Source organism: Asparagus officinalis, chromosome 6 (genome assembly GCF_001876935.1).
Source record: "Asparagus officinalis chromosome 6, Aspof.V1, whole genome shotgun sequence".
NCBI classification, from domain to species: domain Eukaryota; kingdom Viridiplantae; phylum Streptophyta; class Magnoliopsida; order Asparagales; family Asparagaceae; genus Asparagus; species Asparagus officinalis.
Window position 1 is genome coordinate 70,270,865 of NC_033799.1, and position 25,521 is coordinate 70,296,385.

Genomic DNA, 25,521 nt, shown 5'->3' on the forward strand with positions numbered 1-25,521 from the left:
ATTCTTCTTTTTTTCTATGTAAGAATATTTATTTCAAGAATTGTCAATTATTTTAAATCTTTTACCGATTGATTCATGTACTTTCTTATATATACCAATTGTGCTAATCTTTTTTCTAATCATGATATTAACCACCTAATTTTTAAATTTAATTATACTCTTCTGACTTCTAAAGAATCCTATTACCTTTTGCTACTTAATAATACTCTTTTATAGGTGTCCCTTACTCTTTATCTCCTATGACTATGGAGTTTGTATCGATTTTTGTTTTTCATCCTTTTGGAAAAAATTAATGTTGTTCCTTATATCAGCTTGGACCATAATTTGTTTTCCACAATACAATAATTACTATAGTGTTATAACTATAGATGTTAGGTCCTATGTATAAATGAAATATTTTGTTAATATAATACAATTTTAAATGTAAATATAATAGAACTTCATTTATTTTCTTATGATTTACCAACTGTTTTACACTACTGATGGAGCCTTTTTTACATTTTGAAGTCTCAAAGTGGACATTTTTATGACTGTATTGATATCTACAAACAACCGGCGTTTGATAATCCTCTTCTGAAATATCACAAACTTCAGGTATGAAATCATAAAATTCTTTAAGCTATACCATTTATTAGTTGAATTTTTTACAGATAACTAATTTATATATGTTAAGCATAAAGGATATTTTATAGACTTTGAAAAGTTTTCCGTTAATCACTTGTATATTAGATAAATAAGAGAGAGAGAGAGAGAGAGAGAGAGAGAGAGAGAGAGAGAGGCTATAAATAAAAGAGAAGTTGTTAGAAAATAGATTTACTCAATTAATTTAAATTAATATTATTTATATGTCTCCCCATGATGTGCACTCCATCAAAGACACATAAATTGGACTAGTTTTGCTAGAAATAAAGCTGAGAGAGGGACTTGGTAAGCATGTCCCCAAGCTGGTACTCAAAAGATATTTTGAAGACTAGATGAGACCTTGTATTGATATTGCAAAAAAATACCGATTTTTTTGCTAATGAAGATATTTTATTCATCAAACTAAATATGAAAGTTGTGTACACCGAGATTTTTCCAGTTCTACAAACTGAAAAAAAACAACTCTATCAACAATACAAGAAAAGGAAATTACTAGGTACTTTCAATTCTACTATTATCACTCTCATTCCAAAAATTCTGAACCCCAAGTGTGCTTCTGATTTCAGACCTATTTCTTGTTGTAACTTGATCTATAAAGTTATAACTAAGATCATAGCTAGTCGTATTCAAAAGGTTCTGGGCAGTTTGATAAATGAATCTCAAAGTGCTTTCGTCAAAGACAGATTAATATCCAGTAACATCCTTTTGGCTCATGATCTTGTTAAGCATTATGGTAGGAAGCAAATATCATCAAGAGCTATCTTAAATGTGGATATGAGAAAAGCTTTCGACACCATCAGTTGGGATTTCATCAAATTCATGTTACAAGGCCTGGGATTCCCTAATACTATGGTCAGGTGGATAATGGAGTGCATTACTACTCCCAAGTTCTCTTTATCTCTCAATGGCTCCCTACATGGTTATTTTAAAGGGGCAAGAGGTCTTCGGCAAGGTGACCCTCTCTCACCATATCTGTTTGTGTTAGGGATGGAATATTTGTCAAGGAGCTTGTCCACACTCAAAAATGATAGATTATTTAAATTCCATCCAAAGTGTTCGAAGCTGGAGATCACGCATCTCATCTTTGCAGATGACTTACTCATGTTTGCCAAAGCTGACATGTACTCTATCTCAAAAATTTTCAACTGCTTTCAACATTTCTGCAGTGTATCAGGACTTCAGGCTAATCTGGCAAAATGCTCTGCATATTTTGGAGGAATTGATGAAAACCTGAAAGCTCAACTTTGTGCACACCTAAAATTCACAGAGGGGACTCTGCCTGTGAGATACTTGGGATTACCTCTCATCTCGAAAAGACTATCTTGTCTGGAATGCTCACCACTAATAAACAAGATCACAGAGCAGTTCTCTAACTGGCAGAAGAAAAATTTCCTGTCATATGCTGGTAGGCTACAGCTTATCAAATCAGTTATTCTTGGTATACAGAATTTCTGGACAAGCAATTTCATTTTGCCTCTGAAGGTTCTGGAAAAGATTGATAGCTTATGTTCATCTTTCTTATGGAATCAAAAAATTCATCTTATATCATGGGCAAATATCTGTCAAGACAAAAAACATGGAGGTTTGGGATTATTTTCTGCCAAGGTTTGGAATCAGTCTGCAGCACTTAAACTTTTGTGGATGATTTATCTCAAAAAGGATTTACTTTGGATTAGATGGGTTCATGGCAATTATCTACATCAGTCCAATATTTGGCAAGTTCAAGCTAAACCCACCGACTCATGGATGTGGAAACAACTACTGAGAGTTAGAGATATGGTGTTAAACAAATTTGAAAACATGGCCAACCTGACAACTATCATGAACAGCTGCCAAATCAATGGTAAACTTCAAATTTCCCACATTTACAGGTGCTTAAATCTTTCAGCTCCTCAGGTTCTTTGGACTGATACTGTTTGGGAGGGTTTGAATTATCCTAAACACTCCTTCATCATGTGGTTAGTATCTCATTCAAGGCTCTTAACTCAAGATAGACTGTGTAGAATGAGGCTCCTTAATACTAACCTATGTGTTCTATGTCAAACACACTCTGAATCCTGTCACCACCTTTTCTTCGAGTGTCAATTCTCTGCTTACATTTGGAATGAAGTCATGGAGTGGCTGAATTTTTCTAGGAGATTTTGCAATTGGGGCCATATACTAGACTGGTATTGTGGTTGCCTCAAAGGTAAAGGTTGGCTAAAAAAGATTAAGAGATTGGCCCTATCTTCAACTGTGTATATAATTTGGAGAGAGAGGAACCTTCGTATCTTTCAAAGCAAAGCTTCAACCCCTGCATCTCTGCTTCGAGCTGTGAAAATTTCCATTTTTACTAAGATCCTGAATGACAGTATACCTTCTCATTTGGTAGAAAGATTAGTGAAGATGTAGTTTGATATTTGTATATTGTAGTTGTTTTTGAGTTTTTCCAGTTTGTTCTGGATAACATGCTGTATATATGACTCTATTTCTCATTTGGTGATGAATAAAGTTCATTTCATTGACCAAAAAAAAAAAAAAAAAAAAAAAAAAAAAAAAAAAAAAAAAAAAAAAAAAAAAAAAAAAAAAAAAAAAAAAAAAAAAAAAAAAAAAAAAAAAAAACAATACAAGAAAAGGAACCTCAGCTATTTACAGGTATTCATAGAGCAAGTAGCCAATCTTTTCATTTCCACTGAGAAAGAGCAGTTGAGGGAGATTGTCATAACATCTACCTTAATCACCCTAATTATTTGATCAATACTCTTAGCTTTCTGATTAAAAATCCTATTGTTTCTCTCAACCTTTGTTTGAAACCTTTCCCTCTTAGCCTACAGCTGAACCAATCCATCAAGGTGTTCCAATCGCAAGCCCTCCATCTAAAGTGAAGTCATTCCATTATTCCATTCCATACATCCTGCGAAAATTTGCATTAAAAAAACAGGTGATTACGTACGTGTTTCAGGAGCTATACCATTGCATAAGCAACATTGTCCATCTTGAATAATTCCTCTCCTTAACAATCGATCTCTTGTGAGAAGCCTGTCATGTACTGCTAGCCAAGAGATAAAACAGTACTTATGTAAACTTAAATTCTCCCATATTGTGCTAAACCACTGCACCTTACTGGAAACTAGGGAAATAGCAGAGTAAAGCTCAGAGAGTTTAATTTTTGAGTTCTTATAACATGAGCTAATAATATTCTTCAAGTTTTCAACACCTCCACAGCTTATGATAGCTTTATCTCTAGCTTTGAGGACTTGTTTCCACATCCAAGAATCCCCTGTTTTGATTTTTACATTCCAGATTGTGCTATCTTTAAGATAGGTGCCATGAATCCACTTTATCCACAACAGTTCCTTATTGATATGAAAATACCATATAGTTCTTAGGGAAGTAGCCAGGTTCCAGGTTAATTATAGCAGAGTATACTCCCAAACCTCCCTGTTTTTTCTCTTTATAAATTTTATCCCAAGAAACTAAGGGAGTTTTGAAAACCTAATCAGTTTTGCCCCATAAAAAGTCCCTGCACATATCGTCCACTTTCTAGAGGACTTTGATTGGCAAGATGTAGTTTGATGTCCAAAAGACTTGAACACCAAAAATAATACTTTTTATGACATGTAATCTCACTGCATATGACAGATTCGTTTGTGTCAGCCATGTCTGAAATTGGCTAGTGATCTTCTTGAAGAGGGGAGTGCAATCTAGGAAAGATAGTCTTTTGCATATCAATGGCATACCAAGATATCTAATTGGCAATTTTCCTTCTGTATACCCAAAGCCATTTTGAATGGTGTTTCTGACTGATTCTTCTACACCCCCATAAAATATTGCACTCTTTGAGAGATTAGCTTCAAGACCTGATATGTTCCCAAAATTTACAATACACTGGTGCATTTTTTGAATTGAATAGAAATCCCCTCTACTGAATAGAAGAAGATCATCAGCAAAAATGAGATGAGTGATCTTAAGCTTAGCACATTTTGGATGGAAATTGAAATTTTTGTCAAGCTTTAGCATGCTCAGGCTCCTGGAAAGATACTCCATGCCAATGATAAACAAATAAGAAGAGAGAGGGTCACATTGCCTTAAGCCTCTAGCACCCTTAAAGTATCCATGAAGAGAACCATTGAGGGTGATAGAATATTTGGGAGAAGAAATACATATCTGTTGGACCCTAGAGGGGGGGTGATTAGGGTCAAAAGGCTCTAATATGCAAATTAAAAACACACAACAATCAATTCACAGTAAATAGATGCAAACAAGGTAAATAAGAGAGGGTTAGGAATCGTTATCCTTGACGCGCGATGTGTTAACGAGGTTCGGCCCTCTGGCCTACGTCCCCGCTCCCCACTCTCGAGGAGAAATCCACTACACAGCCGGTTTGGAAGCCGGAACTTCGTCTACACAGCGATCCCACACGATCTCTCTCACTACACAGTTTGATCTCAACAGATCACTCCCTCACAGTAGATCTTACTCAAGATCTCAACTACACAGCACAAGATAACAGATGTAGAACTCTCTCTTACAAAGCTCCTATGGCAAAGAGAACAAATTTCTGAAGCTGGGAGGTGAGCTCACACAAAACCACAGAGAAGAAAGCAGGACTGATTTGAAAATTTTCTCAGCAGAAACAGAAAATACTCTCTCTGGTTTTCAAACGTTTGGCTCAAGGAAGAAGAAGAAGCAGCTGTAGGGTTTTTATAGAATAGATTAAAACAATTTTAAAACCAAACCCAATCTTCCTATTTAGGAAGATAATCCCCTTTACAGAGTCTTAGCTCAGACTGAGCCAAGCACGAAAGAGTGAAAGCACAACAATCGAAAATAAAAGACCGTTTAAAAAGAAATCTCGTGTTGACTGAAGAAAACAAAAGCGGTCGGCCGAAATATCGTTCGGTCGACCGAAAAACACGTCGGTCGACCGACCGAAAATTTCGGTCGACCGTGAGCTGCTTCAGAAAAATAAGAAAACCAGCAGAAACACTGTCGGTCGACCGGATCGGTCGACCGATATAAAAATCGAGAATTCGGTCGACCGGCCCGGTCGACCGACGACCTCTCTGGAAACCAGTAAGAAAAGATGATATGTGCGGTCGACCGATCCGGTCGACCGCTTTCTGACATATGCTGGAAAACATGTTTTTGACCAAGTTAAAATATTTGTAAAATATTTATTTGACCTCTGAAAAATCTGAAACTTTGTAAAATGTTTTTTATACTAAAAACAAACTGTTTGAAGAAAGAGTTTTGCAGATAGGTTCTCGTATTTGTGAAAAATAAGGTTTTGTGAAAACGGCTTAAAAGTTTAAGAAAGAAAACATGTGTGTAAATCCCAATAGCTTCATGTAAACATAGTGACTCTTTGCCTACATTCTAGCACTAGAGAGAAACATAAAAGAAAGCTAATATCCTCATATTTAAAGCAATACTTGAGCTTTGATTAGCTTGAATCGGATGAAGCTTTTATATGAGTTTGTCGTTCTTGAATTAACGTTGCTTCATCTCTTGGCCTCCTCCTCCTTTGGATATTATCTTTGTAGCATATATTCCATCCATCCTCCATTTATGGCACTAACGAGCTTGATAAATAGATTTACTACAATTTCACTCAATAAGCCATTAGTACCAATAATGGTGGTTGTAAGAACATCATCAAAACATAAGGGCTAACAATATCATGATCCATTTGGTAAACACTTTGTTGAACCCTAAACCTTTTAGCATATTTTCCAGGAAATCCCAACTGATAGTATCAAAAGTTTTCTTTATGTCTATATTGAGCATTGCTCTTGGGGATAAATGCTTGCCATAATTCTTTACCAGTTCATGAGCTAATAGGATATTATTAGAGATTTTCCTACCCTTTACAAAGGCACTTTGAGCTTCACTGATAATGGAACTCATGACAGATTGCAGTCTATTCGCCAGGATTTTTAAAATGAACATATATATGCAACTACAACATGAGATTGGTCTAAAATCAGAGGGGTATTGAGAGCAGTGTACCTTAGGGATGAGAGTGATTGAGGTTGAATTAACTGCCCCCAAGAGCTTCCCTGTTTTGAAAAACTCCTCAATTGCTAAGGTAACTCCATCTCCTACTATTGACTATGCAGATTTGTAGAAAGCAACATTATAGCCATCAGGTCCTGGAGCCTTATTGTCAGGCATAGAGAATACAACTTTTCTAATTTCATCTTTGGTAATTGGACAAGATAAGCTGTTAGCTTGGATTTCAGTGAGACAAGGGTCATTTTGAATAATGTTCATATCAGGTACACAGGTGGATATACCATTTTTGTTAGAGGTAATTTAACTCCTAAGAAAAATTGGAGAGAGTCGAAATCCATCAGGGAGAAATGTGATAATAGTTTCAAATAAAGTATATAAATTGGACATCACTGTCCCTAATGATGATACTATATACATAAAACAAAAATGATAGACAATAGATATGATAGAAGACAACAGAATGATCTGATTGAGATTTTCAAATGTTTTCACTAAAATAAAGGATGTCAGGATAGCGTACCTACCGTGAGGAGGTTTAATTGTGTGTTCTAGTTACTGTGTGTTAGACAGGGTAAATAGGTAGCAAAAAATTGATAAGGGATGGTACGTAAGAGTTTTATAGAATAATAACATGTATAAAGTGTATAGAAAGTTATTCACGGCAACTAATTTTCTTGATAAGACACTACATGTTGTTCTTGAAAGTAATTTCATGTGGATTATCCAGTTACACCACTCTAAAAAAGAGAAGCATTTATATATTCATAATATGTCACATTATCTATAGTAAATTACACTTAAATACTCAAGGTTTCCCACAAATTTCACTTAAGGGGCCGTTTGGTTGGTTTCCTAAAAACCAAGAAAATGAAATCGGTACAAGGAAACCAATAAAATAATATTTTTATTCATTTCCATCCCTAAAATTCACCCACAACATCTAATAAAATAATATTTTTATCCTCCAACTCATCTCATTTCATCTCATTTCTTACCTTTAGGGGCTGTTTGTTTGGTTTCCTAAAAACCAAGAAAACCAAGAAATGGAAATGGAAAACATAAAAATCTCAAAAAATACTATTTCCTCCATTTCCATCCCTAAAACTCACCCACAACATCCAATAAAATATTATTTTCATCCAACAACTCATCCACATCATCTAATAAAATATTATTTCCATCTAACAACTCATCCACCACATCTAATAAAATATTATTTTCATCCAAACATCACTCAACTCATCTCTTTTCATCATTTCAAATCACTCACATCATCCAATAAAATATTATAACAATTCACCTCATCTCATTAACATTTCATTTCTCCATTTTCATCCCAAAAAGTTATGAAAACACTTTTCTTAATCTTTCTTCACATCACCCAATAATACAATGACAACTCACCTCATCTCATTTCATTTCTTATTTTTAAGAATGAACCAAACAAAAGAAAACAACAAAACTACAGGAAATAAGTTTCTTATAATTTATTTCCTTATTTTTTTCGCCAACCAAACAACATCAAAACTAGTTTTCTTAAAATATCACTCACATCATCCAATAATAATTTGACAACTAACATTATTTCATCTCCATTTTTTTGATTTCCTTCTTTTTTTAGCCAACCAAACACTCCCAAACCAATTCTTCATTTTAATAGTTTTCCATTTCTTTGATTTCCCTCTTTTTTTAGTAAAACAAACAGCCCCTTAAAAATAAACCAAACACAAGAAATGTGTCACATCACCCAACTCATCACATCTCATATTATCTCATTTATAAAAATCACACAGTGACAACTCATCTCATCTCATTAAACATTCCTTTCCATCCATTTCCTCAAAAAAAAACAAGAAATTGATTTCCTTAAGTATGTGTCACATCATCCAATAATATACCTCCAACTCATCTCATCTCATCTATTTTCTTATTTTTAAAAATGAACCAAACACAAAAAACCTCAAAACATCATACAATAATATACCTCCAATTCATTTCCTTATTTTTTTAACCAACCAAACAACCTCAAAACAAGTTTTTTTAAAAAATCACTCACATCATCCAATAATAAGGTGACAACTCATCTCATCTCATCTCCTATTCTATAGTTTTCTTCTTTTTTAAGCCAACCAAACAACCTCAAAACAATTATTATAGGAAATAGGTTTCTTATTCTTTGATTTCCCAATTTTTTTTTTCGAAACAAACAGCCCCTAAACATCTAAGGTTCTAAACTCTTTAGGTAATAGTGAAATGCCCAATGTTTCCAAATCATTATGTTGCTATCCCCCGTTAGATGACCTTTAGCATATCAAGGGATATTCTTTTTTGGGATGACACGTGCTATACTTTCATCCCTTATTTACCTTTATACTAAATTTGATTTATAAACTATACACTTATTTCATATGAAGCATGCCCTCATGTAGTTTTTGTTCCTTCTTTACCTTTATATATCTCTATTTCATAGAAAGCTCATTTCTCATGTAATTTCAGTTCCTTCTTTAACCTTACACTTGATCTAATTTACATACTCTACCCTTATTTCATATGAATCTTATTTCTCCTATAACCTTTATACTTGATTTAATTTACAAACTCTACCCTTATTTCATTTAAGTATTATTTCTCCCCAAACTAGGTTGCCTTCTTCACCATCATAGTTGATTTAAATTATCAATTATAGCAGTCGTGTTATATGAAGCTTATTTCTCCCTTAAGTTATTATTAAGAAAACTTTAATGTGATTAAAATTCTTTTCTACATAAATACTACACGCATAAATAAAAAACTTACCCACAATAACAAACATAATTAAAAAGAAAAACATGAACACTTTATGAAAGTATGCATTTTTGTTATGCAATAATATGCTAGAAAACTTATTTATGTATGATGGCCATGCTTAGGGATAGAGAAAACATTCACCTGGATTATGCACATATATATAGTTAAGCCAAACATATCTAATAATTAAAAATACTAGCAAAACCTTGGGATTACATTGAATTAACCAAAATAAGGACGCACCTCTTACAAAAAAGTACGATAATATAGTTAATTGTAGTACGGTACCCAGGGTTATTTAGTACTGAAGCAGGAGTCACAGAGTATTTAGGGCGGAGAACCCATCGAGCATATAATCCTTCAACGCATTGTGCTACTTGAGAAATCAAGTGATCCATGTTCATAGTCTTTAGTAGAATATGTACCAAAAAATGTAAAGCTTCAGAATAGAGAAGAACTTGCTTTAAAATATAATCTACTATGGCTACTTATGCAAATTATTTGGTCTAGTCTGGGATAAGTTTTTCTGTAATATTTATAATTGTAAATGGTCTCAAATTATCAATCCAGTTTCAAGTACTGAAAAGACTCTCATTTATATTCTTGAATTGCCAAAAAGGCATATCCATGCACTAGTTGACTCCAATTTGGAAGAACATTCAACTAGTCGAGCATTTTCTCAAGACTAGACTAAATTTTTGGGTGAAACGTCGCATCAAGTGAAAGCACCTCAAATAGTCAAACCCTAAATCATATGATCAGCACAAGTTTTCTAAAAAAAAACCACCTCTTCATGATCCAAAATTAAAATCTGCTTTACGTTTTCAGTTTGAGATAAAAAAGTACCCTAACCTGTAGTCAATTTGGGGGAATTTTGGATAATTTTAAAGAATTTGGGAGAGTTTAGAAGAGTTCTATTCATTTTAGGTTTTAGCACGCTATAGTAGGTGTATTAAAAAGAATTTGGGAGAGTTTAGAAGAGTTCTATTCATTTTAGGTTTTAGCACGCTATAGTAGGTGTATTAAAGTGGGGTGGGGACATTTCTATCATTTACTATTCATTTTAGGTTTTAGCACGCTATAGTAGGTGTATTAAAGTGGGGTGGGGACATTTCTATCATTTACACTTTTTTTTAACGATGGGTTACTTTTTTAATGTCGAGAAATTAACCCTAGGCATTTATCTGAAGAGTTTTGAACCTTTGAATAATTAAGGGAAATTTGAGGAAAACCTTAGGGTATCCAAGTGTAATTTACTCTATTATCTTAAAAAAGGTTACATGATATCGTACCAAAAAAGAGTAGCATTTATAGATTTGTAATCTTGATTTATATAAAAAATAAGTCACATTTATAGATTCTTTGTTTATATTTTTGAGTAACATATTATGAAGCTGGTGTAGAATATTTCTGAATTGGGTTTTATTTATGATTATAATTAGAAAGTAGGAAAAGTATAAAATTATCCAATGTCACATTGCTATAAAACTTATTTACTCTATACTTTTATTATGAAACTAGTTTAGGAATTGGCTAAAGTTGAACAATTTTTACTCACAAATATTAGGAAAACAAGGAGAAAAGCTTTGTTACTTAAACATATATAATCTTTACTGAAATAAATCTATTAGTGTCTCATTTTATTTAATAGTTTGACATTTTTATTTCTCTTTATTCAATGAATTAACTAATAGAAGGAATTATTTAATGCAGATGAGACCTAGCAGTTTTCCAGAAGGCATGACCATTAATTCAAATTTGCTCAAGAACACCACATGTCCAAATGGAACGGTTCTTATTCGCAGAACTACTAAAAATGATTTAATACATGCAAAAACTCTTCAAAATCATGTCAAAAGACATGTTACGAGTTACCCATCGGATAAAGCGAAAACTAGCATTGGAACTGGAAGCCATGTGAGTAGCCCTCTTCATTTTGAATCGTTTATCTAAATTTACAGCAAGTTAATTTACAAATTTACATTGTTTTATGAAAGAGTTTTGCACCCATGGCTAAATAAATTGTAAAAGGCTTAGAAATGGCGGCATTAAGACCAAAAAGAGGGGAAGGTGTGTGGTGTGTGTGTGGGGTGGGGGGGGTGGCGGGGAGGGGGGATGGGGGGGGATGGGGGGCAGGTGGGGGGGGGGGGCGGGGAGGGGGGGAGGGAGAGAGGTAGTCTTCTTTTCTATTTAGTAATTTGATATTAAGATGATTTAAGTTAGCTTAGAATATTATATTATTTTGTTGTACTTGTCAACTTTTAAAATATGGTCAACAGATATAGTGTTTCATGAAGCTTTGATTTTAATGAGGAGCATAATTTTTTTTGATAGAGATATTTTGTATTTCTATGTTACTATGTGTATTAAAGTGAAATGTTAATCTTTATACTTTTCCTCAAGAATAATGAAGGTTATAAAGCCTAAGTGTTTAATTATGGAGATTTAATGAAATACTTTCGGCTGCAAAAAAAAGTCTAAGTACTACAAAACTTAAATGAAATAATTAACATTTATTTATGAGGAGAGTATGGATAATTAAGAATCTTAGTTTGAACAAAATATATTTACTTAGGTAAACAAAAATATTCAAACTGTCTACCCATGAACAAGCAAAACTATTGATAAAAACTACTAACCTAAGAACATCATGTTGTAAAAAATTTGATGAAGTTTTTCACTTAATATGAAAAATCTTTATGTCTAAATCGTTTCATCTTGTTTTCTAATGAATTTGTTGTTAATTAAATAGTATGCAGTTATGCAAACTAGAATTAGTGAATATTACGGAGCAAGTGCAAAGCTTATTGTTTATGGTTTTCCAAATATCAAAGTTGATCAAAGCACCATAAGCCAAATATGGGTTCTTGGAGGTAATGCTGGACCATCAGATGAAGTAAACGCTGTACAAGCAGGATGGCACGTAAGCAATTAGCTATTATTTAACTTACTCAAATTAGAATATTCGCAGATTTTTTAAATAAAAATAGAAACTCACTTGAATTTATACTAAATTTGTTTTCTACTTTTTTGTTAATAATCTAGGTATATCCGAGTTTATATGGTGACTATTTAACCCATCTATCTACATTTTGGACGGTATGATCAATGAATTATGTATAACTTTGAACTTAAAAGCTAAATAAAATTTTGTTTTCTTGGTTTCAAAAACATTATAGTTTGTTACTAGCTGAGGATTAACAAAAATTGATTAAATATGTGTACAGGCTGATGGTTATGACACAGGTTGCTACAATCTCCATTGTCAAGGATTTATGGTAATATCTCGCGACTTTAGTCCTGGAATGGAAATAACACAGCTTTCTACCTATGGTGGGATTCAAAAATCCATTGACATAAGTATCTTCAAGGTAAAACAATAGCAAATTAACTTGATTTCTGAAAATTCATCTCAACCAACAAACATCATTGAAGTTCAATTAACCTATAAAGTGACTCTCATTTTCCAATGAGATCTAAAAACTGACGCTGACGACAATAAATCCTAAATTAGTGCACTTAACTACAAGGCCTATTTCCATTATTAAAATTTAGATTTGAACATAAAAATTAAGAATTTTTCATATATATCCCTCAAATCTCCCACACTTATGGCCTGTTTGGATGGAGGGTAGAGAGGGGGAAGGGAAGGAAAATTTTATTTTAACCTTGTTTGAGAGTTTCATTTAAGAGGGTAGAGGAGGGGAATGGAGGGGAAATTTGGCCCAAATTCTTACACCCCAAATTGGGGTGTAATGGAGGGGAAGGGAAGGAAGGAGAATTTTTTCCCTTCCTTCCCCTTCCTTCCCTTTCCTAAGTAAACTCCCAAACACACCATTACAGATTTTCCCTTCAAATCTAAATATTTGCAAAAATCCACAATTCTCTCTTCCCCACCCCCACTTACATTATCCATCTTCTCAACCTCTCTCCTCGCCCACTTCACTTTCCTTCGCCCTTCCCTCCACTTCCTCCTTCACTTCCTCCTCCACTTTTGGTAAATGTTTGAGGAAAGAAAATAGTGAGAAGATGGGAGAGGAGGAGAGTGAGATGAGAGAGGAGAGAGGATGTGAGAAGAGGGGTAATATTGGAGTAGGAGGGAGAAAAGGAGGTGAGGATGAGGATCTTGGGGAGGAAGAAAGAGGAAAGAAAGTGGGAGAGGAAGGGGACGATGATGAAGAAGATGGTGGAGAGAGACTGTGTTGATATTTTTTTCTTTTTGCTGTAAATATCATTAATCATTAATTTTACCACTCAAATTAAAAATCCAACAATGGGAATAGGCATTATTGGTTTATTATGTCAGTTTTTAAGTTTTATTATTATTATCAGTGTTAGTTTTTAAGCCTTATTAAAATAGTGGACACTTTATAGGTTGATCTTATAGTTTATCTTTATCTTAGGCTTTATTTGGCAGCTTTGAAAATAACCTAATTCACTTTTGAACTAACTCCATTTGGCCTAAGTTAGTCTAAGTTAGACTTTATAGAACTAGTTCTAATTTATAACTTAGTTTGGCCAATTTTTTTACTATAACATATTTGGGTCATCCTCACCTAATTCGATCTCTTTTGGACCATGGTTATCTTGGCTTGTTTGTAGTTTAGTTATTGAGCAAAATTGGACTCAAAAGAACTAGTTTACTACACTTCTTTTAATTGTCCAAACTATGGCCAAGCATACCTATTCTGTACTCACTAAAACAAGTTTATTGAGTTTGCCAAACAAGCTCTTAGTCTTTTGTGTTCAATTGATTAGCATACTAGAAGTGATATGTCTATAAATTAAAGTCTGAAAAAGAAGTTTGATAGCTAAACTTTTTAATAGAATAAGTGATATAGGGTATTAGTTATATATCCTTTATATTACATTTTATTCGTATACACATCCATCAAGGTGGGTTTTTTTTTGTAGTCTTCAACTCAAGTGACATGGGTGTTGAAAAAAGTCCGAAAGTTTATGAGATTCCCATGTTTGTTTAACAACAAACAAAAGGAATTACATGATCATGTGGAGTAGGGAATCTATGTATTAATAGGACTAGGGTGATAAATAGTTGTAGGTGTAGCTACTTACCCTTCTTATTTATTTATTACACTTACCATATGATTGCATTACTTTTCAAGTTTTCAAGCTCGTGGAAATCAAGTGTTGAGCAGCATTAAATTTTTTGTAAGGAAATTCTAACATATTACTAGATGAGTTTAAAAACACATGAGAAATATCTTCATCACAGAAATGATCTTTATGTTGGTATAGAATATATAGGGATGGTGAATAGCTACACCTCTATAATACATGGTTTTTTTGTGTGTGTGGAGTGGGGAAATAACTCTTATTTTTTGTCCTTCTCATTGTAGGATCCAGATGAAGGAAATTGGTGGTTAACCTATGGGGAAGAAAGATCTCTAGTAGGATATTGGCCAAAGGAGCTTTTCAATAATTTAGAGAAATCTAATGAGGTTGATTTTGGTGGTGCAGCTTACTCTCCTTACAATGAACCTAGTCCTCCCATGGGAAGTGGTCATATGCCTTACGAAGGTCCAAATAGGACATGTTATTTTCTGAATATTAAGTTAGTAAATAAAAGAAATCAGCTTTACAGTCCAAAATCTGTTAGAGTCAGGCTATTATCTACTAGACCTAACTATTATGGTATCGATGGAAATTATGACTCAGGGTATCCAGATGGTTACAAATTTCGTTATGGTGGTCCTGGAGGATACACTCGGATGAAGGATGTATAATAATTTTCTTGCTACAAAATAAAATAAATATTTTGTTTATGGTATATTACATCATTCTATTGTTGAATTTATCCTTAGCCTTAAGTCAAACATTCTCATGAATTCCTAGGAGTATATTGTGTTGGAATTAATTAAAGATTGATTTCTTTTAATGAAATTTATGCAAATATGATATTTTGAGGGGTACATTTGCATAATGTCTATTCCTTATCCTCTTCTGTAAATGCGTCCTCATCCTCATCTGCAACTCTTTCCTCTTTCTCCGAGCATTTTAAGAAAAAAATCCCGACAATTCCTCAACATATTATGGCAACGTCGGCGTCCTATCTGACCTCATCACGAGTGTGAATTACTCCTTCTTGATGGCAGCAGTTAATCCAACACAAAAATCTAGATAGCTAGAAAAAGAGATCTCAATGAAGGTTGAAAACACAGGAAAAAACAATGAGCAATCTCTAATCTCTCTCTCTCTCTCTCTCTCTCTCTCTCTCTCTCTCTCTCATATTCTCTACAATTAAATTTCTGATTTTTATTTTGGGGGCAAACATCCATTGAGCAAGAGATCAAAGTTTCACATTAAACTTTGGTACTAGTGTTCTTAGGGGTTTATTACTGCCAGGTGTGGTCGCATCGAATCGTCTCTGCGAAGGTGACGATTATGACATAATTACCCCTTCCAGGCCTGCGTTTCTAACCATTCTGAAATTCCTCTTTTGATTATTTGCAGTAAATTTTCTAACAATCTACAACAATAGTCTATAATTTTTTTTCTTGTTGGAAAAACTATCAAATTGACAGTCATATTTGTGGAGCATGTGAAGTGGGTGCCACCCACGTTCACAAGCTTGAAGCAAAATGCGTGAAGCTACGCATTTGTGAGGGCCATGAATTCGTTCGTGGCTAATTCGTTCGTGGGGATATGTTTGTTCAGCGGGTAAAGAGGCCCACCCGACTTAACCAACATAAATACAAACGTAATTCTCCTAGGGTAGTGTGCAAGTACCAGGTTGAAAAAAAAATCGCAGGCGGCTGTGCAAAGTTAGGACGACGTGCTAGGCAGGAGAAAATTATAGAGAAAAAGTCGGCTGTGTATTTTTTCTTGGGCTGCGTGAAACAGGAGAAACAGAGGTCCTTTTTTTGACTATTTTGAGAGATTTGAGAGTTAGTTTGAGGGTTTAATTTATGTGAATGTAAACCCATTTGTATTCTCTTTCTCTAATAGTAGATTCCCCTCTCATTGCCCCGTGGATGTAGGCAATTTGTCGAACCACGTTAAAATTAATTATTCGTGTTATGATTTGTAATAGAGAGTTTAGGTTCACTCGATAGGTCAGTCCTAGACCTGATGAGAGGAAGAGATGATATCCTACTTTGTTGAGATATTTTACTTTCGGTTCTTGTTTTCTTTATAAAACAGGGATTTAGTTAAGATTTACTCTCTTGTCGAGCACCAGAGGTGCTACCGAAATTTCCGATGTGCACAATAAGTAGTATCAGAGTCCAGATTCAGATCTAGGGTTTTTTTTTTGGTTAGAGGAGTAGATCAATTTGAAAGCTCGTCTAGGAATTTGTTTGGTGATAAAGGTTGGATCTTTTGGTAAAGACTCTATCTTTTTAGTTTTGGATCTATTCTTTGTTCGTTGGTGCGTTGAGTTGGTACTTTTGGCATGAAGATCATTAAGAGTTTGAATATCCACTCTATGAAGATAGATGTGGAGAAGTTTAATGGCACAAACAACTTTGGATTATGGAGATGCAAGATTTTGGATGCGCTGAATGCGTAGAATTTGGAGGATATATTGGAGTTAGATTACAAGCCAGATGATATTGAAGAGAATGTTTGGAAGAAGATGAATCGAACGGCGTGTGGTGTGATTAGGTCTTGTTTGACTCAAAATCTAAAATATGATATGATGAATGAGACTTTTGCGAAGAAGATTTGGGAGATTCTCGAAAGCAAGTATCTGACAAAGAGTGTTGAGAACCGCTTGTATTTGAAGAGGAGACTTTATCATTTCCCGTTGAAGAAGGGAACCTCAATTAGAGATCACATGAACACCTACATAAAGTTTCTTACAGATTTGGCGAATGTGGATGTCATGATCGAAGATGAGGACAATGCGTTGCTATTATTGAGTTCCTTGCCCGACGAGGAATATGAGACATTTTTTCTTACTCTGATTAATGGGAAGGCATTTCTTTCTTATAGTGAGGTGATTGCTGTACTTAAGAATTAATGGGAAGGCATATCTGATTAATGGGAAGAATTCCCCTGAATGTGCAACATTTCAGGAGTGTCTCCAAAATCATGTATCTCATGTGCTGGTGCCTGTTTGCGTCGAAAATTGATGTATTCATTGCGGTATTCATTACAACTTCAATCGTTACAATGAAAACAAAAAAAGATTGTCTTTTTATAAGACTTTTACACAATGAAAACAAAAGTTTACAACTCTCGTCAAAACAAACGCAGAGATCGTTTATCGGTCTTCTGCTTGCGTGGGATCTTTGCCTGTGCCGGGGTTTATCCGTGGACCGCCTTAGATCTGGATCCGGTTGATGAAAAATTTGGCAGAGCTTCGCCTTCGCCGAGGAAGTATTTGATTTGAAGCGCTGAAATCGACCAAGCGAAATCAGGGCTCTTCTCGAGATTAAGACCAAGCCTAATCTCAAGGGACGGACGGGAACGGGCGTCGGATCTCTCGAACTCTCCTTCTTTATGCCGAAGAACTCGCCAAGATCTGTCAACGCTGAAATTCGTGCTCCTTGACTCCTCAATCCAGCAGCACCTCCTCGTCTTGATAATCAACCGCCCCCTGAAAGGAGGCCCTAGGTTTGTATTTTTAGGGCTTCGGAAACGGTTATTTGGATGAGAACAAGTGATTTGGCTCTATCTTCAGTTAACAATAGCCTAACCACATTTGGGGATGATATCAAGCCAGTTAAGAACCCCTGGAACAGATGAATCCTGTGAAAAACCACTTTAAAACCGTCAAAACGCGTTTCGGGTACCAAACTGCGCGGCAGACTGGTCTGACCTGCGCTTGCGCGGGTCGGACAAATCCGACCCGCGCTTGCGCGGGTCGGACCAAATCCGACTGCCCTTGCCCGGTCGGTTGATCCGTCCGCGCAAACACAGCAGGTCAAGACCAGTCTGCCGCGGCAGTTTGGTCACCCGAAAACTGCGTTTTTGACGGGGTTTAAAGGTGGTTTAGCAAGATATCATGCTGTTCTAGGGTTTCTACTGGCTGAAGATCATCCCCCAAACGTGGTTAGGCTTGTTGTTAACTGAAGATAGAGGCCAAATCATTGTTCTCATTCCAAATAAACGGTTTCCGAAGCCGCCTATAAATACATTCAAACCTAGGGCCCCTTTCATGGGAGCTACGGCGGGTTGATTATCAAGAACGCAGGAGGTCTGCTGGATTGAGGAGTCAAGGAGCACGAAATTTCAGCGAGGTGACAGATCTTTGGCGAGTTCTTCGGCATAAAAGAAGGAGAGTTCGAGAGCACGCCCGTATCCTCAGTTCGTATATCCTCCGGTGAGATTAGGCTTGTCTAATCTGTCTGAGAAGAGCGCCTTGATTTTCGTTTGTCGATCTCGAGCGCTTCAAATAAAATACTTCTCGGTGAAGACGAGCTCTGCCGAATTTTCATCCACCGGATCAGATCTAAGGCGGGCCCACAGATAAACACGGCACAACGGGGCAAGAGATCCTAACGCAAAAGCAGGCGGGTGATAAACAGCAGTCCTCTAGCTTTGTTTTGACGAGAGTGAAACTTTTGTTCATTGTGTAAAAGTCTTTATAAAAAGAATAATCTTTTTTTGTTCATGTGTAACGGATTGGAAGTTGTAATGAATACCTGCAATGATACAGATCATTTTCGACGCAAACAATATGCGAACCACAGAGTGGAGTTAAGTGTTTATCACTTTGTTTGTAATGATCGGTTTATCCCTAAGAAAAATTACATAATTAGTATTCTTCGGGGAACTCCCCGTTACATGAATCATCCACCACCCCAAGCATTCTTCGCGAAATCTGGGTTTATCCAAATTGCATTGTTACATGGATCGGTTATCCTTAAGATATTTTAAAGCATTATAAAAATTCTCCCTGGAATCTTCCGCGTAATGGTAGAAAACAGTTTAGACTCATATACCAATTGGGAGTATCAGGGAGCAGTTAACCTCTTATACGTCGCAGATTAAGAAGCAGTTATATCTCTTATACTTGTTCGGAGTGTTCATTTCGGCTCAATTGAGGCGATATAACAAACCGCTTCCAAAACCAAAGGTTTGAAATTTGCTATTCTTGAGAGCAAAGCAATCCTTGTGGATGGGAACGGGATCCTCGCTGTGGTAGCGCACATATTTTGATCGCACGATGTTATCAGCTTCCTGCCTGATTTACGACAGGTGGCAGCTGACTGCTGTTGTTTTCAAGGAGAAGACTCGAAGATGGCTGGAACGTCTTCGTCCTTGAAGGAGTACTCTTTTTGGAGTCTCGGATCCGAAGTCTTTTGCTGCCTTCGGGGTTGTTGTTGCGATGTCTGGTTAACGTCTACAACCGCTGCATGTGCCTTTCCTTTACCACGGGAGGCAAAGTTTGAGTTCGGAAGATTCGCCGTCGGTTGGCTCCTCTCGGCTTTCTTCCTTCGGAGGAAGCGTTCGGCTCGCTCTCCGCGCGTCTTCAATTCTTTCCAAGTGTTGGACGGTGCGACTCCCATAACTTCTAATATCTCAATAGATAGGTTGTTATGACATGTCTGGAGGATGAAGTCCTCCGTGATCGGATCTCGGCAGTTTATTGCTTTATTCCGAAAGCGCTTGACGAAGTCGTCGACTGTCTCGTCATCTTCTTGTTTCTCATCGAAAAGTGTCCTGATGGATACCTCATCGTCGTCATCAAAGAAACTGCCAAGGAATGAGCTCTCCATATCGTCCCAGTTGTTAATACTTCCGGGCTTGAGACGGCGGTACCAATCGAAGGCCGGCCCGCGAAGGGTGCCAACGAATGACCGAACCATCAAGGCTTCATTGCCGGAGATCATACCCAAGTGGGACTTGAAGTAGATCAGATGTTGAGTGGGTGAACCCTTCCCGTCAAACGGCGTGAAGTTAATCAAGTTGAACTTCGCCGGGTATGCTATTGTGTCCCACTCTCTTGGGTATGGACATGGAATGCCAGTCCTCTTTACCTCTCGATCAGACATTAGAGCGTTGATTTTACTCTCGAGATCTTTCATTTTCTCATCCTCGCTCGTATCGGGCTTTGGACGATTCTTAAGAGGAATAACGGGGCCACCCCCAGCGTTGTCGTCTTTAGTGGGGCCACCCCCAGCGTTTTGGTCAACGAGAGGGTTATCAGCATTGAGGCGTTCATCCACATCTGAATCGCTACCTACTTGGTTAGCAGCGTTGCGACGGCTGGATTCGCCCATTTGATTGGAAAGAGCCCGAATCTGTCGGTCGTGCTCTTCCTTCATCCGCTGCATAGCCATTTCTATTTCGAATTTAAATGCTTGCTTCTGCTTCGCTAGAGCATCCTCAACCATTTTAGTTGCTTCTTCGGTGTTAATCATAAACACTTCGCGGGATTGCCCTGGGCTAGATACCGTATTGTCAGAAGCGACTGCAGAGTTAGCATCCGATACTTCATCATCCGAGGATAACCCTCTCTGCATTCTTTGGTAGTCCCTGCGTCTAGTGGTCCCTGATCGCAACCGGGTTAGACGATGCGATACAAGCGGGTCAGAGCTAGAAGGTCGAATTGATTTTCCCTTATCAACCATATTGATGGTAACCTCTGGGGGTTCGTCACCTTGAACGACCGATCGTTTCTTACGGAGGCGCTTTAGATTAGACTTATCCTTTCCGTTGGAGATCCTCTCAAATACCGAGACCCTCTGCGGAGCGGTCTTGGGGCAGCTACACGCTGATAATACTGCCCTGATAAGTTCGACGTACGGGCAGTGAGATTTTGTTTCTCGGGTTCGGGCATATCTCTTCCGAGGCTCGTTCATACCCCCAGCCCGATAGTACAACTCATCGATCAGATGACCGGAGCAACCTATCGTGTGTTGACATGACTTCCCTGGTATAGCGTTGTCATCGTCAGATAAATACGTTTCTTTCAGGGGAGTTGCCGCTTTATTAGCATTCTCAAGAGTCACGTGTTTAGAACTACGCTTTTGGGAGCGCAGGATCTCAACAGGCTCTTGGTTTTGGATAAACACCCCCAGGCGGGTAGAAATTGGAGTTTTCCCTTCATGAGAAGGCTTGAAATTGTTATGAGGGCGTGTGCGACCCCCAACTCGACGAATCGCTCGGGGTTCAGTCACCGGACCCAAGCATTCTTCGATCAGAACTTTGCCTCGATCCTCGTGCAAAGGACCCAGGCGATCGACTATCCTCACCTTGAAGGGACAAGTCCACACTGTCCCGGTGCTCCGTCGGAGGTGCGGAACTCATAGGGATCGACGAAACAGGTGCAGAACATCTTCTGCCTTGACTCTGGCGCGGGTCAGATTTAAGTGACCTACGGGTTGGAGGGTCAGATTCAAGTGACCCGCGATTTGGAAGGTCGGATCCAAATGACCCGCGAAGTGGAGGGTCGGATCCAAGTGACCCGCAAAGTGGAGGATCGGATCCAAGTGACCTGCGATTTGAAAGGTCGGATCCAAGTGACCTGCAAAGTGGAAGGTCGGATCCAAGTGACCTGCAAAGTGGAAGGTCGGATCCAAGTGACCTGCGATTTGGAAGGTCGGATCCAAACGACCTGCAAAGTGGAAGGTCGGATCCAAGTGACCTGCGAAGTGGAAGGTCGGATCCAAGTGACCTGCGATTTGGAAGGTCGGATCCAAGTGACCTGCGATTTGGAAGGTCGGATCCAAGTGACCTGTAAATTGGCGGGTCGGATCCAAGTGACCCGCAAAGTGGAGGGTCGGATCCAAGTGACATGCGATTTGAAAGGTCGGATCCAAGTGACCTGCAAAGTGGAAGGTCGGATCCAAGTGACCTGCGATTTGGAAGGTCGGATCCAAGTGACCTGCAAATTGGCGGGTCGGATTGGAGTGACCTGCGTTTTGGCAGGTCGGATTGGAGCGACCTGCGTTTTGGCGGGTCGGATTGGAGTGACCTGCAAATCGGCGGGTCGGATTGGAGTGACCTGCAAATTGGCGGGTCGGATTGAAGTGACCCGCGCGCCGGCGGGTCGGATTCAAGTGACCCGCGATTCTCGATCTTTTCGGCTGTCGTTTTGGATTTTGGCCTCCAAGTTTGATGCAGTCTTGGTTGTTTCTTAGCTATGTCCTTCTTCTGCATCTTTTGTGCTTTTTGCACAAGAATTCGCGTGCGCGCAAGCGCGCAGCGCTTTTGAATTCGCTCCTCCAGAGTTGAACGGATCCTTTTGATTTGGATCCATTCATTTGCTATTGGTTTGGAGGGGAGGACATCTGTCCGCTGTTGGGGTGCTTGGCGTTGCCTAATTTTCAGATCCGCCTCGTAACGGATCCCGTCAATTGACTCCAAGGCTCTAGCGGGTTAGCGCGCACAGCGTTGGCGCTGCCTTTGACGAGCTCTCTTCGATAAAATGGGCCCGCCTTCCGTACTCAACTCCTTGATTGAGGAGGAGTTCAGATCTGCAGATCCGGACTCATTGGAGATCGAAAGGGCGTTGTAAGGTTCAGCTACCGCAACAACGGGGGCGTTGATCTTCCTTCGCTTGCGAGAGGCGGAGGATCTGGAGGAGGAGGACGACAGATATTCCTCGAACTTCAGTTGGTCGAACTCGTACTCGACCACTTCTTCAACCAGGATACAAATCCGAGGTTGCGACACGACAGCTCCGGAAGCGAAGCTGTTGGCTCCTACTGTGGTCGCCAGTTTGTTTGCGTTGAAAATTGATGTATTCATTGCGGTATTCATTACAACTTCAATCGTTACAATGAAAACAAAAAAAGATTGTCTTTTTATAAGACTTTTACACAATGAAAACAAAAGTTTACAACTCTCGTCAAAACAAACGCAGAGGACGTTTATCACTCGCTGCTTTGCGTAGGATCTTTGCCTGTGCCGGGGTTTATCCGTGGACCGCCTTAGATCTGGATCCGGTTTATAAAAAATTCGGCAGAGCTTCGTCTTCACCGAGGAAGTATTTGATTTGAAGCGCTGAGATCGACCAAGCGAAATCAGGGCTCTTCTCGAGATTAAGACCAAGCCTAATCTCAAGGGACAGACGAACGGGAACGGGCGTCGGATCTCTCGAACTCTCCTTCTTTATGCCGAAGAACTCGCCAAGATCTGTCAACCCTCGCTGAAATTCGTGCTCCTTTGACTCCACAATCCGGCAGCACCTCCTCGTCTTGATAATCAATCGCCCCTGAAAAATGGAGGCCTTTGACTCATATTTATAGGCCTCGAATGCGGTTATTTGGATGAGAACAAGTGATTTGGCTCTATCTTCAGTTAACAACAGCCTAACCACGTTTGGGGATGATCTCAAGCCAGTTAAGAACCCCTGGAACAGATGAATCCTGCGAAAAAACCACTTTAAAACCGTCAAAACGCGCCCGCGCTCGCGCGGGTCGGTTTGTTCCGTCCCGCGCTCGCGCAGGTTTGCCGATTTTTTCTTCTTTTCCGTTCTCTTTCTTCGAGACTTGTCCTTTCGCGTGTTTGGTTCGGTTCGTTGATTTGTATGCTTTGAGTTGATTGACGCGTGCTAGTTGATTAACGTGCGCGTGTTGATCGACATGCACGAACTGATTGTCACGCGCGTGTTTGATCGACGCACATGAACTGATTAATGCGCAGATGTTGATTGACGCATGCGAGCTGATTGGCGCGCGCGAGCTGACTGTCGAGCGCGCAGGTCCCTTGATTCGGCGTTTTGCTTCAGGCGCTTGTCGGCGTCAGATAATCCTCTTAGACTCGGATAACGACGTTCATCACCTTCTCTTTGTCTTGAGCTGTGTGCGGGCACCCATAGGCATTTTTAGACGCCTACAGTGCCTGGCTTCCGTCCCGCGCTCGCGCAGGTCGGTTTGTTCCGTCCCGCGCTCGCGCAGGTTTGCCGATTTTTTCTTCTTTTCCGTTCTCTTTCTTCGAGACTTGTCCTTTCGCGTGTTTGGTTCGGTTCGTTGATTTGTATGCTTTGAGTTGATTGACGCGTGCTAGTTGATTAACGTGCGCGTGTTGATCGACATGCACGAACTGATTGTCACGCGCGTGTTTGATCGACGCACATGAACTGATTAATGCGCAGATGTTGATTGACGCATGCGAGCTGATTGGCGCGCGCGAGCTGACTGTCGAGCGCGCAGGTCCCTTGATTCGGCGTTTTGCTTCAGGCGCTTGTCGGCGTCAGATAATCCTCTTAGACTCGGATAACGACGTTCATCACCTTCTCTTTGTCTTGAGCTGTGTGCGGGCACCCATAGGCATTTTTAGACGCCTACAGTGCCTGGCAGTTTTTGTCAATCTGCATAAATTCTTGTGCAACAAATTTTCCTTTATCATTGCCTTCAATAGATTTTCCAATATTTATATGCAGCCTAGATCTTTCATTATGTACAGGCCTATTTCCTAAAACATGCACAACATACACGGGAGACTGGAGATTGCTAGCCTGCATAACCTCATGTGCATCAGATTTTCCCTTGTTATTTACTTTGATAGCTTCCTGATTGACAACCAGAGTAGGAGCTTCTGGGTTGGATCCATCAAAAACTGTCTTTACCTTAGGAACCCATTTTTGAATGTTTTTCTTTTTCTTACAGAAATTTGTATCATGACCCACAAATTTGCAAATATCACACCACCTAGGCTTAAACTCATAAAGCACCTTCTGGTTATAAGATTTGCCATTTGGTCCTTGGATAGTAATGTGGTCAGGTAGATGAGATGGCATTTTAACCTCCACCAATACCCTAGCATATGACAGTCTTTGCTTATTAGCTGTCAATATATCTGTTGCAATAGGCTTTCCTATAATGCTGGCAATTTTGCTTAAACTCTTGGAATTCCACAAATTCAATCTCAAAGCTGGCAATTGAATCCACAAAGGATACAAACACTCATCAGATTTATTGGTTTCCATATCGATAGTCCAAGGTTTTAAGAGCATTGGTCTTGAGCCAAAAAACCAAGGACCATTACATAGAACTTCATTCATAGCTTCTTTATCATTGAATTTAAACAGGAACAAGCCTGCCCTTTGTAGACAAATTTCAGGAACATGGGACCAAACTTTGTGCACATAACTCTACATTGCCTTGAAGCTAACGTTTAAACCAAGGACTTGCCAAATTATTGAGGAAGACCACATTGAGGCACCATCATTCCATT

General features: G+C 38.5%; 1 protein-coding gene across 1 annotated transcript; it reads left to right on the forward strand.

The window, feature by feature from the left end:
- LOC109846290 lies at positions 537-15,173 on the forward strand. The gene is made up of 3 exons (XM_020415515.1): positions 537-594; positions 11,140-11,343; positions 14,787-15,173. The coding sequence occupies exons 2-3, from the start codon at positions 11,140-11,142 to the stop codon at positions 15,171-15,173; spliced, it is 591 nt and encodes a 196-aa protein (XP_020271104.1). The 5' UTR covers positions 537-594.